The sequence below is a fragment of the Rutidosis leptorrhynchoides genome, chromosome 5, assembly GCF_046630445.1.
Source record: "Rutidosis leptorrhynchoides isolate AG116_Rl617_1_P2 chromosome 5, CSIRO_AGI_Rlap_v1, whole genome shotgun sequence".
In the NCBI taxonomy this organism is placed as follows: domain Eukaryota; kingdom Viridiplantae; phylum Streptophyta; class Magnoliopsida; order Asterales; family Asteraceae; genus Rutidosis; species Rutidosis leptorrhynchoides.
In genome coordinates, this window is record NC_092337.1 from 32,974,173 (window position 1) to 32,986,632 (window position 12,460).

General features: G+C 31.3%; 2 protein-coding genes across 2 annotated transcripts; one reads left to right on the forward strand and one right to left on the reverse strand.

Moving 5' to 3' along the window:
* The first annotated feature begins 521 nt into the window (after positions 1-521).
* LOC139847838 (uncharacterized) lies at positions 522-3,190 on the forward strand. Its single transcript, XM_071837564.1, has 7 exons — positions 522-862; positions 995-1,595; positions 1,732-1,821; positions 1,933-1,998; positions 2,117-2,182; positions 2,289-2,348; positions 2,666-3,190. Exons 1-7 carry the CDS (start codon positions 624-626, stop codon positions 2,807-2,809), a joined length of 1,266 nt encoding a protein of 421 aa, XP_071693665.1. The 5' UTR covers positions 522-623; the 3' UTR covers positions 2,810-3,190.
* A 3,026-nt stretch (positions 3,191-6,216) lies between these two features.
* On the reverse strand, positions 6,217-10,503 carry LOC139846747 (NAD(P)H dehydrogenase (quinone) FQR1). The gene is made up of 4 exons (XM_071836241.1): positions 10,314-10,503; positions 8,471-8,564; positions 7,198-7,460; positions 6,217-6,656 (listed from the first exon to the last, which is right to left on the reverse strand). Exons 1-4 carry the CDS (start codon positions 10,334-10,336, stop codon positions 6,428-6,430), a joined length of 609 nt encoding a protein of 202 aa, XP_071692342.1. The 5' UTR covers positions 10,337-10,503; the 3' UTR covers positions 6,217-6,427.
* Positions 10,504-12,460: the final 1,957 nt, after the last annotated feature.

Here is a 12,460-nt window from a genome sequence, read left to right on the forward strand (position 1 = left end):
TCCGGACTATCGGTGAGATGTCGGTGGCTGGAGCTGGTAGCACATGTCACGACGACTACAAACCGGAGAGGGCAACCATAAAGAGAGGAGAAAAAATAGGTGTGTAGTGGAATAAGTAAGGTGCATAAATTAGAGTTACAAAATTGATGAGAAAGTCAAACATGGTCAATGGATCGAATGAGGTATTTGCTGAAAATTAATGATAATATAATTTAATTATAAATAATAATAATTAATAATCATAATAATAATTCCTCTATGGTTTATTATTATTATTATTATTATTATTATTATTATTATTATTAAATAAACCATAGAGGAATTATTATTATTATTATTATTATTATTATTATTATTATTATTAAATAAACCATAGAGGAAAAAACAAAAAAACAAAGGTCAACTTAGACTAGCATTCTCCTGTTTATCTGTTTATATCATACCTACAAAATTCCATTTTACAGTTTCATATAAATAGAACACACACACACACCACCCACTTTGATTTCATTTTTATAACCTTGAATTAAAATTACTTTTGAAACAAGAACAATAATTCTGAAAGTATCTTCAAGATCATTAAGTAAATTATCTTTATTATCTTGATATTTTAAATAAAAAAGATGGCAGATAGCTGGTGGGATTCAAGAACAAGACCAGCTTCTATGGATTCAGTTTCGGTCACCTCCATGAATCTTTTTCAGGACACCACTGAAAGCACCACCACAACCACAACCAGTGGCGGCGGCGGCCGTACCAGTACTGGTCATGTGTTCGGCAACAACCCCAACTTACATATGATGGAATTAGGTCTTTCATCACCACCAATTTCACAGTCTTTGGATTGGAATCAACCTTTATAGTAAGTCCATAATAACATTTTCTTGTATTATTTTACTACAAAAAAACCCTAATAAATCATGTTTTTGTATTATTTTTTTTGTGTTTTAATCTTTTGGTTGCTAAAAGGTTTAATCTTTTTGGTATAAAATAGTCGTGAAGATCAAAGTAACGATCATCATCAAAGTGGTTACCAAACCCTTATTCCAGAAGATCATAGTTTGAGCTCAAACACTAGTAACTTTCAAGAATCTCATTGGAAGTCAAATAAAATATACTCCGATTCACCAACCGAGTTTAAGCAAACCGATGTTCGAGGTGTTCGTTTAGAAGAACCCGTGAATTACAACGACGAAAACAGATTAAATCCAAGCTTCCAAACAATGGATAGTTCCTATGGAAGCAACTCTATAATATTACAAAGTTTATTTGGTTCAGATCATAACACGAATCAACAACATGATTCAGGTTATGATCAAAACCAAGGTATGAGTTACTCTTATCAGTCTAGCTATGGCGGCATCACCATGCCTGGCGGTGGCGGAGGAGATTACTGTACTCCTCCGCCGCCTCAAGAATTCTCAATGAATTCACCACCAAAAGTTCAACAACCTAATATTGTTTCTCCACTACACTTCTCCAACAACGCGCGATTTTGGAATGCGTCTGCCACTTCCATGAATGATGATGCAAGATCAAGCTTCTTCCCATTGCAAATGCAATCACCTTCATCAACTATTGAAGACAAACCCAAGGTAGTATATCATTAATCAAGATTAATCAATAAATTAACACTCAATTAATACACTCACATGTTAATATGTTATACATATAACACTAAAAGTCTGATATTTTATGTTATTTTTGTCAACTTTTTGTATATGTAACAAGAATCCCACATCAGAAATAGTGAAAAAAAGCAATAGCAAATCATCAACTAAAAGACCAAGAAATGACAACCCACCATTGCCAGCTTTTAAGGTACACATAAATCTCCTTTTAAATTAGTACTCTTTATGGTGCGTGCTTGATCGAAAACAACACAAATAAAGTTGATTTGTTTTGTTTTGTGCTGATTATTTGATTGATCAGGTGAGAAAAGAAAAGATGGGGGACAGAATCACTGCACTGCAACAATTAGTTTCACCTTTCGGAAAAGTATGCATGATCAATATCCATATCTTGAGATTTTTATTATCATCCTTTTAATGATTAGTTCTTGAAATAAAAGTATTGTTTTCGATGATCATTCTAATGAATTTATGATTATTTTCAGACTGATACAGCATCGGTGTTGTCCGAAGCTATTGAATACATCAAATTTCTCCATGAACAAGTTAATGTAAGAACTCGTTTAATTTAAATCACACAAATATTGTTCTATTAGTTCAAGATTCATATATAGAGGAAATGCTTATATATCTTATGAATCTTGATTATTTCCTCAGGTTCTAAGTACTCCATACATGAAAAATGGAGCTGCGATCATGCAACAACAACAACAACAGGTACCTATTTATTAATACGTTAATCAATAAATATTCTCGTTTTTATAAAATTTTAAATTTATAATGATTATATTTTCACTCACTCCAGTGTCCCCTATAAATTTCTATTGAATGTAAGATATATGTTTGATGAATGTCAGTTTTGCGCGATGATAACAAATGAGAGTAAATTAGAAAGTTTGATGATATATGACACTAATTTATTTTGCAAGTGGACAATTACTTTGGAATATATATATAAATAGTAATGTAGACATTTTTCTAGTACGGAGTATGTATATATTGTATATTCAACTAACGATCTAGGGTTGATGCAGATTTCGGATAATGCATTAGAAGAATCAAGACAAGATTTAAAAAGTCGAGGGCTTTGTTTGGTACCGATATCAAGTACATTTCCTGTAACACACGAAACAACAGTCGATTTTTGGACACCGTCGTTTGGAGGAACTTTTCGATGAGTGTGAAAACACGAAAGCATTTGTACGTTGATGGGGCCAGTAACTATCATAAAAGGAATTAATTCTTAGTAATAAATAATAAATATCTTGTAGAAATCTCATGAGAAAGTAAAGGAGAAAGGATATGAATATTTAAAAATGTTAGGCCAGCTACAAACAAAATGATGCAGCTTAGGCAAATCATATGTTCTTAGTTAAAGTTGTTCCTCTTTGTACATAAAAATTGAGTATTTGTAATATAATAATTGTAGCATTAATAATGATTAGTTAACTAAAGTTTTGTGTAGGAATATGTGAGAACCTGATTATATCCTGCATATATAAAAGATTATCTTCTTTTATCTATATACTGTACTTCTTTTAAAGAATCTTATTGAATTTTACAGGTATTAGTAGCTAGCAAAGTTTTAGTAAGGATTATTTGTTTTAAAACATAGTACATGACCATATATATCCATTAATCAATTGAATGGAGAGCTAGAAAATTGAGCAAGTTCTAATTCTAAATTTGCTTCGTTAAAGCGTATTCTTACGTGACGGTTTTAGTTCGGTTCGATCATTATCCTTGCTTTTGTGCTATTAAGTTGCAAAGCGATTATGTTACTTAACAATCATATACTCTGTCATACATTATTAATAAGTATTACTCGTATTTATATGTATGGTACATCACTAACTAACTAACTAACAAGTTACATGTGATTATACAGAGATAAAGTGTATATATTCTATGGTGATGACCACAATGTCTTTAGGTTTCAACTAAGTTGATTAACCCATATTGACTTGATGGTCCTCTTGTTTGTTAAAATGTATGTTTTGAGAAGTAGCATAAAATGAAGTAGAAAGGAATATAATTGTGGGAATAAATTAGTTAGTGGAATTTTGGTGTTTAATATTTTTCATAAATAATATAATATAATTATATATATTTATATTTATATATTATATATTATTATTAGTTTTTTATGTGTTTAAGATTCCTAAAAGGGAAATGGAAGGGTGTTGGTGAAGGAGTAAGAGGGCCCATGATATGTGCTTTATTATCAAATGGTCTATAGCTAGCTAGATTTCAAAACAATTTTTTTTTTTTTTTTTTACTTACCATCTTGTTTTTAAAACATAGTCCATAAATAAATACGTATTATTGTGTTGTTATTTAATGAAATTTCTTAGATTCTTCTATAATGATATGATTAAATGAACAAATGCGTTACTATAAATATAAGTAGAAAATATTGATTAACGTTTGATACTTATGGGACTATAGCTATTAATTATAGTGAATGATAATGTAATCAAGTAGTAGGGACTAAAACAATGATTTGCTAGATAATAACCCTAGCTTCACGTTGAAGGATGAACGAATGACACATAAAGTACTATCTTCATAATAATGTGTACAACTATAAACTATAATAATGATAATAGTTCGGTGAAGAAAATTTTTGTCATGTCGGTACTCTCTAGAAATGTGTTAAATTTGTCCTCCTTTTATGAATTATGATGACGGTTAGTTTAGGACTAACAAGGTCGACATAATCCCTTTTCGGTTATAACATGTTCACTTGCATAAGAGCGAAATTTTATGTGCTCTAAAAGACTATGTGACTAGGTGTCATTTATATCATCCTTAAAGAATACACAGAAGGAAAAAAGGGTGAAATTTTGCAGTTTTGCCTACAAGCTTTTATTTACATATACAATTACTAGTTTACTACTTACGTCTTCATTAAGACTTTGAGTTAACGATCCAATTCTTATATTGCAGTTTCAGCTACAAGCTTCTGCTTACACGTTAAAGTAATTCAAATAAAATATAGCTTCGTTTATTTATTTTCAGTTTCTTTTGTTTTTCATCTTTATCTTTATGTTTATTCTTTTATCTTTATTACAAAAAGTAGTATTACTAGAATTGTAAACCATATTAAAATGGAAGAAAATCATTACAATTCCAACTTGTTACACAATCAATATAAAGTTACAAGTAATACAATGCAAAATTTATTGTCCAACGACACGTTCTTATGCACTCCATATACCCCAATGAAGCCGATACAGTTTCGAGTACCGTACCGCGAAATTTCATTAGATGTGAGTATAATCACAAAGGTCGTAGTTTTTTAATTTAAATAAAAACGAATTATTCTGAGAAAACAGTGCAGAAAATTAGGTGTGATGTTGTATGAATTATGTAAGCATGACATAAGAGGAGAAGGAAAAAAAGAGAAAGCTATAGAAAACAAAAAGGAAGTAGTCTATGTTTAATTAATTTAATATTTATTATTTATTATTTATTATTTAATTATAAAATTGTAAAAAGTGACAGCGACAACACTGGCTTCCCTCATTTTCCTTTAATAATACTCCAACCCACCCAAAATACTACCCACATCATTACAATATACTTCAATTTTCATACATTAAATTATTAGCACTTCCTACTTGTCATTTTATATATTTTTGTGCCAATTCATCATCGATTTGAGGCTTATAAATTGTTACATATTTTAAACACTCAAACTATATATAGTTCAAATATTATATTTTGTTAGTGATAATAGTAATAAAGTACATACAATGATGTTATGCAAGTAATATAACTACAAACTAAACTCACCAGTTGACCCAATTCATATCAATAGAACACAACTATAACTTGATATATCTTCCACTTTTACAGCAAATTGAGACCGTTTAATCGGTTTCGTGAAGCCAACATAGAATGTGTCTTGCTAGAATCAAAACTAGTTCAAATAGTGAGTTGTCATAAACGCGTTACTGGATACGAGTCTTTCAGGGACTTGGAAAAGGCACATAATAGTATACAAGTATTAGAGTATTTCCACTGTTGTCAAAAACCTATACAAGACTGACCTACCACACACATAAAGTTGCACACTTGCACCTGTAAGGCTGTAAGGTCATACTTTGATTATGACATTAAAACATAAATTACTTTTTATGAATTAGAATTAAAGAAATCGTATTAGAAGATCAAAATTGATGATATGTCGTATAATACTGTACAAAATCTGTTAATAGATTCGATATTGAGAGCGAATATAGGAGTTGGCACTTTCAACCAACTTACTGGATAAGACAATTCGGGCTATATATTTTATTTATAACGGGTCAAACAAGTTGAAGTTGTCAAAAACGAAACTTTAGTGTATGTAACATCATAACTCATTTTCTGTCTAGAATAAATGGATCAGATTCATGAATCATATCTAACACAAGAATTATTTATAAAATGATCTGGATCCGATCTGTTTTGAACCCAACCTTAGCATGTTTAAAAAGTTACCCATTCGCCCTGTTATTCAACCCCTCCCGTTTTTCAACATGTGCAGAAACTCATACCTCATGGTACTTGTAAAGTTAAAACACTGGCATCGTACGTAATCAAGCATATTATTTATTAATCCTTATAAATGACGAATCACAACTTTAACAACAGAAACCGTACACATGTAAATGTATGTAAAACAACCAACCATCCTTTGGCAATCACACAGAAACAGAAATTTAAATTTAAATAAAACTATAAAGAGAAACAATGTAAACCTTCTTGATATATAGTATGCTTTTGTATTAAGAGGGATGAATGAATCATTAAGCTCCCTTAAGTTTCTTGGTGATGGTGGCAATGTACTTTCCCTGGTGAAATGCCTGCTCGAGTTCAAGCTCAGATGGTTGTCTGGAACCATCCCCAGCATAAGTCCCTGCACCATAAGGACTTCCACCTTTCACTTTCTCCATTTCAAACATGCCGGCTCCGAATGTGTATCCGATTGGCACAAAGATCATTCCATGGTGAACCAATTGAGTGATGGCTGTCAAACTGTTTAAGCAAATGGAAATCATGTCAAACAGATGTAAAGATATGACAAAGTTTGAAATGCATTGCTCTATTCATATATCATACATATAAACTTATTAAGGCAATAACGACAATATAATTAGAGATACTCATATCCGCGTTTGTTAAAACTAAATGATTTAACACTAAATGATTTAACGTTGAATGATTCATAATCTGAATAATTCATAAGATTCGAAGTTCTGAATGAATGAAGTTGGTACTGAATGAGAATAACCTTTTTGAAAATCATTTTGAATGAATAAATAACAATATTATTGTTTAATATGTGTTCTTAATATAATTTAAACAAGATATTACATAAATTTAGGTGGTTAGAGAGTATTTTTTTTCTCTGGATGGTTAAGCACTGAATGCTAAACCATTCAACATCATATGTTACTGAGAGAAACAAACGCACCGAACCATTCAATCAAAAGGTAATCAAACGCACCCTAACACAAACTACATTCAGCTTCAAAAATTATTTTTTGTTCAGGGATTAAAAAAAAAGGGTACTTACGCGGTGGTTTCTTGACCACCACCTTGAGATCCAGTGCTGTAAAAGATGCCAGCTGGCTTGCCAGAGAGTGACTGGGCTCTCCAAAGACCACCAGTTGAATCAAAGAAGGCTTTAAACTGAGCAGACATCATACCGAATCTTGTCGGAAACCCGAAAATAAAACCATCTGCTTCAGCAAGGTCAGCTGCTGTGATTATTGGTGTGTCGCTCTTAGGAGCTGCGCTCATTTTTCCAAGAACCTCTTCGTTCAATGTTTCTGGAACCTGTAGCCCAAATTGAGTACTTAAGTCAGAAAACTTAAGACAAGAAATACTTTTAGTCTAGCTTTCATTTTCAGATGATGAGTTGCATAATGAGCGTTTACTGGTTTTTTATTCTGCCGTAGTAGAAATATTAAAAGTGGCGGGGTGGGCGGGTTCTAGTTGAGATGTGTCATTAGTCCATTAACCGTGCTGAACCAGACTAGACAAGTTGGATTGACCGATAAAAGTTCTATGTCCATATTTATTTTTCTTATACATATATAGTCAATGAGCTGATTACGATTACAAAAACAGTAGTATACAACGATAATCTAAATCTTTGGATACATATTACGGTTGTGTATATATGCATTAAAAACTTTTAATCCGTTCCTCTTTTTCCAAATGTTTTGATTTGTCCCAAGTAGAATAAATGTACTTTAGGTCAGGAAACTGAATACAAGGAATACTGTTTGGTCATAAAACTGAATACGAGGAATCCTCGTCGAGGATCTTGTAACTTTTAATTTCAGATAATGAGTTGCATAATGACGCTTACTGGTTTGTTATTCTGGTGTAGTAAAAATGACAAAATGGACGGGTGGGCGGGTTGTGGTTGAAATGTATCATTTCAGTAAAATGTGCTGAACCAGACTAGACAGGTTGGGTTGACCCACAAAAGTTCTGCTGTCAATTTATATCAGTCTAATATGTAAATACTATACGAGTTGATTACGACTACAAAACCAGTATTATAATATGATAATCTAAATCTCTGCATATAAATGACGAGGCTGTGTTTATATGCAATGAAAATAGTCTTTGGATGACTTTTGGCCCGTTTAACCCGTTTCTCTTTTTCCAAATGTTTTGACTTGTGACGTCTAAGAAAAAACACAAGCCCCAAATCTACCCATTCAATACGGGTCAAAATTGCTAAGTTTCTGCAAGTGTCTAATTGGGTTGGCGGTGTTTTTAAAAGATTGGCAATGCTTTAGCAGATGAAGATCAAAACTAAGTAAATCAATTACCTGCCATAATTTGGCTTCAACTCCTTCAACAGATGCAGCTCCTTTCTTTATCTCTTCAGCTAGCTTCTCTACATGTCCATACATGGAGTAATACCTGCCACAAGGAACTCAACTGTTAATAACCTTAGACAATTGTTCTCAAAATACAAGAATGCAACCTATTTCTATAATTAGAAAATCGAAAAATCTTGATTCAATAAGAGAACACATTCATGTTTGTCCTGCTTGAAGGTATACAAATCGTAAAATAAATTAAAATACAGATCAATTGGTTACGTCTACAGAAAGAGGCTTTCAATTACAGGACATCAGACATCTTGGAACTAAATGAAATAAATAATACTTCGTGTCTAATCTAATGAATGTAAAAAAAAAAATCACCTATTGATTTATGCAAATTATTTTACGTCTCTTTGATACAAATAAGGTTAACTGGTCAATGGGACTATAGTACTGGAAAGTATAAGACAAAAACTTGAAGTGGAACAGTGTTCTTAGTTATTGTTAAACTGGAAAAGAAAGAAAATTTGTTTTATGTCAACTTAAAGAAACCAAATTTCGGTGTATATTCTTTTGATTGTGATCTCAAGTATATGTAACGGAAATTGAAGAGCGCTATTATTATTAAAAACTAGACCATAGTTTCCTTAAGCTTAACTAGGCTGAGAAAAACATACATATTATTCAACAGAGTGTCCTGCCATTGGACGATAGTTGCAGACTGAGGATGGGAACATATTAACCTAGGTACTTGGGGTCCCTATGCTTAAACCTGTCTAAAACCTTCTAAAAGTGTAATTCTTTTTATATGCATCAACAATGCTACATACCACTATATTGACTTCAAACTTTCCTTTGACCATAGAACAAATTCAGAACAAGAACTTTACTACTAAACTATAACATAAAAGACTCGTGAAGTGTCTGCCATAATTGCAGTTCACATTATCTACCCTTCAACGCTCCTTTCAAATAAAAGCTAAATCAAGTGACAAGCATGACTTTACTACTAAACTATAACATAAATGACTCGCAATTGTTTCCAGTACAATAATCCAATATTTTAGTATTCTCAGTATCAATCAAATATCTCAGCATTAAATGAACACGTAGAAAATCGTTAGCACAAAGATAAAAGTTCTAGCACTTGCAAAAAACCATAGCAATAAACAAGATGTATCTGCATTTTCATTGATCAATAAGTAGAATACGTCTTAACAGGTTTCTAACTTAATGTCGACCAGTCAAAAATGTTCACCAGTCAATGATCCTTTTCTTAAAGGCAAACTCACACACAATACGAATTTTTCTACGAATATACAAACGATCTGAACTTGAACCCACAACCTTTTAGTCAGAGGGATTACCTCAATACCGCTAGACCAATGGCCCTTTGGTACCGGTCAATGATCTTAATCTAAAGTCTAAAGTTGAACCAGCTTTTACACAATATCAATCTGAAACCTAAACCAGTCAATGCATTAAAAATACACATGTAATTAAGTAATTCCATTTTGTGTCAGCTAGTGCCAATTTCATTACAACTGTACTGTAAAATATCAATCTGAATCGTGACAATTCGAGGCACTTCGAACTACACATCTAATTCTAATTTCTGTCTGCAAATTTAAACCTAAACACACATCGTCAATCATCAACACTACAGCTCAAATCAGTCATACGGAGTAGTACAACTTAGGGATACTACAGTCTACAAATTACTGCCCTAAATTTGAATTACAACTTTAATCAACGATCCGAATAGCAAATAATCATTCACAGATAGGTATACATAGGCAATACAATTTCAAAATTGAAATAAAAAGAGATGAGAGATACTTACACGATATACACTTTTGTGGCCATTGATGTGAGTGATCGGAAGGTGTAATTAGTGTGTGTTTTACGGTCGGGGATCGGTCAAAGATTTTGAAGGACGATTGATTGAATTGACTGTGAAACAATGAGCACTAACTTGACTTGTATTTATATCCAGTTCCAGGTGAGCCGGTTGGCAATTCACTTTGGGTGAATTAATGAATGAAACGGCGTCGTACTGGTTGAAAAAGGATAAATGCCCTTGTATGCGTGGGTAATGATGACATGTTGCTGTCACGCCACCATCATTTTTCTTTGTCAAAGACGTCTTCTCACTAACACAATAGAATCATTACATGCAATTTTACAATATTTTATATCTAAAAGATTATTCATTCATCCTTCCAAATCTATTGTCAACAATAACATTTTAAAATGTCTAAATTAATTGTCCACTTAAAAATAAGTAAAAAGTAATGGGTAAGTAATACTGGATATGTGACGGATACTTTTTTTCAAACTGTATTTTTGTGTCTGAGCAAAATAGATTTGAGACGGATTGAGTAAATCTTATATCTATTGTCGATTATTCCATTTTAAAATACCCCAAGTTAATTATCAATTCATAAATGGATAATAATAATAATATGATACGGAATATAAATCTTTTGTGCCTCTACTTTATTCAATTATTCATATAAGACAAAAAGATCGGTAAAAAGTAAGAATTAATATTAAAAAGTTAACAAGAAAAAGTACAACATGTGACAGATATATTTTCTTAAACTGTGTATTTTTTATCTACGAACAATATATTTGGGATAGAGGGAGTACATCATTGGCGAATCTAGAAATCTAGTCACGGGTATTACTATTTAAAAGCTCAAAAAAGTTTACACTATCCAATAGGATCACTAAAAAAGACTACCATCCAGTAATATCACTAGTTAAAAGGCTAAACTTTTTTTTTTACTAAATTGTGTATTTCATTAATAGCTCATATTACCACTGCTAGACAAATACATCTACCCATGTGTAGTATGTCCACTTGCACATACAATAACAATCGATTAGTTTTTATCAAATATGAATCAGATAATGTCGTAAACATATTCATTTAATTTTAATTCATTTCCATATCTGTATTCATTTAATTTTAATTCATTCATTCATATCTATATAAGTGGTTTAGTTTATACCCTGAATATTTAAAAAATGTTATAAAATTTTCTAATTTGTGATAACAAAAATGTAATATAGAATATATATATATATATATATATATATATATATATATATATATATATATATATATAATGTTAGATAATTAAAATGTATCCACAAAAATGTGTCATATTTGTTGAAGATATAATACAATTTGTTAAATTTACTATTAAATATGCACTATGACAATGAATGTTTGATATGTATATTTATTTGATATTTGATTAGATATACGTGTTTTATCGTAATATATTATAGTTAGTTCATTATATATTTGCAAATAAAATGTATATGTAATTGTAAATGCATTTTTAATAATTTGTTTGCAAATATTTATATTGTTGTATTTAAGTATGTATTTCGAGTTTTAATGAATATATCCATGAATGTTGAAGCGCCCCGTCCTAATCCATCCGGACGAAGTCCATATTGATTATAAACGATTCATAATAGTTGATTACATCGCGAGGTACTTGACCTCTAAATGATACATTTTTACAAACATTGCATTCGTTTTTAAAAGACAAACTTTCATTTCATCGAAAGTTGATAGGTATGCATACCATTTCATAATATCCAAACTATAAATGACCTAATCCGTCATTTACTTAATAATAATCTCTAATGAACTTCAACGACTCGAATGCAACGTCTTTTGAAATATGCCATGAATGACTCCAAGTAATATCCTTAAAATGAGCAAATGCACAGCGGAAGATTTCTTTCAAACCTGAGAATAAACATGCTTTCAAGTGTCAACCAAAAGGTTGGTGAGTTCATCAGTTTATAGTAATCATTTCATTTTCATCATTTTAATAGACCACAAGATTTTTAAATATTATAAAACGTGCAGAAGTCCCATTCCAACTGCACAAAAAAATATCTTTCATATGAAGAACACCTGGTGAGGATTCAAAATATAATAGTAACCATCTGTGCCGGTCTTTC